The sequence below is a fragment of the Micropterus dolomieu genome, linkage group LG09, assembly GCF_021292245.1.
Source record: "Micropterus dolomieu isolate WLL.071019.BEF.003 ecotype Adirondacks linkage group LG09, ASM2129224v1, whole genome shotgun sequence".
NCBI lineage: Eukaryota > Metazoa > Chordata > Actinopteri > Centrarchiformes > Centrarchidae > Micropterus > Micropterus dolomieu.
The window spans coordinates 8,298,700-8,303,868 of record NC_060158.1 but is presented as its reverse complement, the minus strand read 5'-3'; the positions used below and the strand labels follow the sequence as shown (position 1 = coordinate 8,303,868).

The 5,169-nt window shown below is 42.0% G+C and overlaps 1 protein-coding gene across 1 annotated transcript in view; it reads left to right on the top strand.

Moving 5' to 3' along the window:
• The window catches only part of LOC123976379 (sodium/hydrogen exchanger 3-like), a 20,396-nt gene that overhangs the window by 7,226 nt on the left and 8,001 nt on the right, over positions 1–5,169 (top strand). The window contains exons 2-4 of the mRNA XM_046058493.1: positions 1,470–1,772; positions 2,602–2,762; positions 3,297–3,375. Of these exons, the coding sequence (XP_045914449.1) occupies positions 1,470–1,772; positions 2,602–2,762; positions 3,297–3,375 (543 nt within the window). The remainder of the gene's footprint in view (positions 1–1,469; positions 1,773–2,601; positions 2,763–3,296; positions 3,376–5,169) is intronic.

Sequence of the window (5,169 nt, the reverse complement as noted above, 5' to 3'; positions counted from 1 at the left end):
GTCCTGCGTAAGTGTGGAAAGGCCTGCGGATGCTCACTAACCCCCAACTCTGCTGGTACTCAACCATGCAGACCAGCTAGTCCCCATTTTCACACAGACCTTCCACAGATCACTGGAGCTGTGTGAAGTTCCCTCCTGTCGCCCTGACATCTGTAGTTATGAAGTCCTTTGAAAGACTGGTGTTGGCCCACCTGAAGGACATTACAGGCCCCCTGAGCCCAACACTGACACCATCATCAAGAAGGCCCAGCAGAGGATGTACTTCCTGCGCCAGCTCAGGAAGCTCAACCTGCCTACGGAGCTGCTGATCCACTTCTACAAAGCCATCATCCAGTCTGTCCTCTGCTCATCCATCACTGTCTGGTTTGGATCTGCCACCAAAATGGACAGGAGCAGACTACAACGGACAGTCAGGACTGCAGAAAAGATCATCTGTGCCAACTTGCCCTCCATTCAGGACTTATACATTTCCAGTTCAGGAAACGGGCAGGAAACATCACTGCAGATACATCTCACCCCGGACACAACCTGTTCCAGCTCCTCCCCTCTACAAAGTACTGTACGCCAAAACCAACAGACACAGGAACAGCTTCCCATAAGCCATCACTCTGATGAACAGCTGACTCAGACTCACAATGTCAGGAACTGGCTACCACTTACCATTTATTTATTTATTCATCATTCTCCATTTCAAAGCTGTTCATTCTGTTCATATTGTATATATTGTATATACTGTATAATCCACCTACCTCACGTACATAACACCTGCACATTATACTTATTTATTCCAGCATTCTTTGCACTCATCACACTGTGTACATGTGTATGCTTGTATGTGTATGTTCACCTGTGAATCACATCCACCTCCAACATGTACATAATAATAACATTAATGATAATAATAATTTTCTCCTGCATCCTTTGCACTCTTCTCATTGCACTATTGCACTATTGTCTCAATCTGTCTGTCTGTTTTTGTTTATAATGTGTATATATGTGCTTTCTATACTGTAGCCCGTGTTTGATTTTATTACTGTATTGTTGTGTTGTTGTATAATTAAGCACATCGTGAGCATTGTACAATCCAGAGTCAAATACCTCGTATGTGTATACATACCTGGCAATAAAGCTGATTCTGATTCTGATTTGCAAATGTTTGCATTTTATGGTTTAAACTACAATCTAAATTGAATACAGATAGACTTGCCCTGAATCTCAAGAAAATTCTGTCTAATTGGTATTTTAAATCTACAATTGCTGGTTGTATTGTCAGAAGACACAAGAGAAGTAGTGAAAAGATAGTGATAGTTAACAAGAGTGCGTAAAACAGGAGAAGAACAAACCCATATGTTGTCACGTAGTTCAGTCTGACTTTGGCACAGTTCTAAATGAAGGACATTTTCTCAGATTAAATTTAGTTTTTGACCAATTTAAAGAAAAAACATCCTTTTGTTCTCTTCTCTTCTCAGTCATCGAGGCCAACCATCATGTAAGCAATGTGATCCCAGAGAGTGGCCTACTCATCTGCTGCGGCTTTATTCTGGGTGGGATGGTTTGGGGTGCAGACAAGATGCAGAGCTTCAGGCTGAGCCCAGGCGTCTTCTTCTTATATCTGTTGCCTCAAATCATCCTGGACACGGGCTACGCCATGCCAAACAAGCTCTTCTTCAGCAACTTGGGTTCCATCCTGATCTACACCGTAGTCGGGACCTGCTGGAACGCCGCTACCTTGGGGCTGTCGCTGTGGGGGTGCGCCAAAGGAGGAGCCATGGGTAAGCTTTACTTTATTTCACTTCAGGAGGTTGCCTGCCACTGATTTTTTCTGTAGTTTATTTCTAGTGGAGACTTTGAATTTGTGGTGGATTGTAGAAATGGGATGAATCGGAGTGACCATGTAAACCAAATAACACACCTTCTCTGAGTTATAACTGAGTCACATCTGAACACACAGACATTATACAAATGTTTTTAGATTCAGCATGACTTACATTTTCCAACTAATTATTATATCCAGTAACAAATAAACATCCATGAACCTGCTTTGAAATCCTAGTAAAAATACACTCTTTTTTACGGCAGAACTTGCCTGACAATCATCACGTTTCAAAGTATCAGTGATAGTTGCCTGTACATCCATGGGTGCTTTGCAAGCAGGAAGTACTACTACTTTAGCGGTGCTAGTTTGCTAAAATGTAAACAAATATAGGCTACAAAAAAGGTGTACTAATATTGTCAGGCTTTGGAAGCCTCTACACTGGGTGACAAATAATTAAAGTTGTTTAGAGGGTTTGGAAAGAGGCCTGAGCTGGAGTTATTCTAGTTATTACCATGATTGTCTGTATCAAATTACAAACCATCCAGTAGTTGTTGAGATATTAATCTGGACCAGAGTGGTAGATTATCAGACTTATTTTATCATCCATAGAACCATGCCGCTGGTATGGCCAAATTGGTGCAGAAGGGCCTGTCATAGATTTTAAGGCAACTATTGGGTTGTAGGGTGGTTAAAGGGCCTGATCTCCCACAGGTCCTTTCAACTTCCTGCTCAGCTACATTAAATAAAAGCCAGATTTAGCGTGTTTCCTGTCTTGCATTTTATAGGTAACGTGGACATCAGTCTGCTCCAGTATCTTCTCTTTGGCAGTGTGGTTGCCGGTGTGGACCCTGTAGCAGTCATTGCCGTGTTTGAGCAAGTTCATGTCAACGAGGTCCTTTTCATCTTGGTGTTTGGACAGTCGCTGCTCAGCGACGGCGTGACAGTGGTTCGTATGTTACAATACTTCGCTTAACAGTTTGGGAGTTTGCTGAGACATCCATCATTCGAAAGTACACTTCCAAGACATGAATTGTAAAGAATGCAAACATTCTGCTCTTCAAAGTAAGGACCTTTACCCAGACTGAGGTCTTGCCATCTTGCCTGAACTGGTCATTCAAAGTGCTCTTTGAAGTGGTTGTTCTAATAAGAAATATTACTTGTATGTCTTATGAATCATGAAACTACAGGGAGGAAAAGGAACAAAAAGGTACTTTTAACCTTCATTTGTTCAGGTGGTGTGTAACAACAATCTGTGCCAAAATACAAAGAATTATCTGCACACTGCTTTTTCGTTCCCTGGTCTGTCATTCTATGTGGACATGACAATTCAATGACAATAAATAAGCTGCAGATAAGGAATAATGACAAAAATAAGAAGAAAGCATTTGAAATTTACTGACTCAGTTTACATGTCATGTCCATTCTTTATCTTATTCTACCTTCAAAGAATGGAAAATTAATTTTCTTCTTCTTCTCCTAGGTGCTCTTCAATGTATTTGATGCATTTGTGTCACTGGGAGGATCCAAAATTAATGCTGTGGAGATCATTAAAGGAATAAGTAAGCAGTGATATTTAGTTACCCATACACTAACTAAGATCATGCCGATTGGGAGTTAGAACAGATGGTTTCTTTGGTTAGTGAGAAGGTTCAGGAAGGATGGGATAATGGGATTGAGGGGGAAGGGGTGGAGGGCTTGAGGGGGGAGGGATGATTGTTTGTTTGTTTGTTTATTTAAAACAGACAGTGAACATTAATGAACACAAGGGCAAGGGCGATGTCCAAAATTTAAATGAGCCAGATTTAGCCGTACAGACGGTGTTATAAGAAGGAAACATTAAAACATGGCAGACAGAAAACATTAAAAACATAATCATAAGCAGACAACACATGAACATGGATAAAACATAAAAGCACGAATTACAAAAGCACAGACAAAATCGGACAAGCTCAAATACGTAAAATACATCAGCATGTTAGCACAGGAATATGTAAAAACAATGACAGACTGCAAATTATGACGGCATATTTGACTGTCCAGTAACCAAGGTTTTATAGCTTTCAAAAAGGTGGTGAGAGAAGAAATGTTTCTCAGTCATCCAGGTCATAGTTGTCCAACGAAGGTTAAAGTCAAGGGCAACTGGACTTGGTTGAAGATACTGGTCAACCAAGTCCAGTTGCCCTTGACTTTAACCTTCGTTGGATGTTTCTTAGTTCTGTGGGTGTCGTGTTCCAGGTACGTGCTGCTTGGTAGGACAAGGCTGATTGTCTAAAGGAACTTTGGTTGAGAAGGCAGGGATGAAGGTGGTGGTCTGGGTTGTAGTGGCTAGGAACCCTGGGGTCGAGACTTGCTTTATGATCCCCTTGTGGTTCCTGTGGTAGAAAAAGAACAATTTTGTAGGAGCCACAAATGTAAGTGTTTGCATATTCATGTTCTTCATTTGTATTGGCACACTGCATTGGCACTTGGGTGGTGGGTGTCTATGTGGGTGTGTAGGACACGGTGAGAAGTAGGTGCACTCACCTGTTCACCTTACTTGGCCTTATTTAAACAACATATAAGTGGAACCGTTGTGCATTGCTGTGAAATGGAAAATAAATGGGTCAAACGGTGTATCGGAAATGTATTGGAGTATCATTCTGTGCGTGTCAGCAGTTTTCTCCCGTGTTTAGCAAACTGTGGCAGTTTCTCCTTCATTGACAGTCAGCCGCAACAACTTTTTTACAAATTCTAGCACGCATGTCTTTAATGGTGAGGAGAAACCAGAGTGCCCGGCCACACACACACACACACACACACACACAGAACATGCAAACTCCAGACAGAAAGGCTGGGATGAATGACGCCTGAACCCAGGACTTTCTTGCTGTGAGGTCACGGTTCCGTCAATTGGGCCATCGTGCTGCTCATTGAGAGAGGAGAGAAAAGGGGTTTGGGGGGGAGAGGTGTGAGAACTGAGACAAACGGGAGAGAAAGGGTTTGGACAGGCTTATATAGGTATGTGCAGGTGATTGGATTAGAAAGGCACAGGTGGATGAAATGGGTGAAGCATGGGTTAGGTTAGTTTGTGTGAGAGAGAGAAGTGTGGTCTTGTTTCTGAACTTTAGTTAAATTAACTTAATTTAATAAAAATGTCACTATACCTGTGGTGTACTGGTCATGCCTGTTTTGGGACTGGTTTCAGAGATGCTGTATGAATGCAGACATGTTTACAGAGGGCTGTTTTGGATCAAAACTATTATAGTCCAAATTATACTGGATAACATGAACATGTGTCCTTTCCCCCTCTCTTTTCAGTTTCCTTCTTTGTGGTGGCGTTTGGTGGTTCCCTCTTGGGCTTTGTGTTTGGCCTG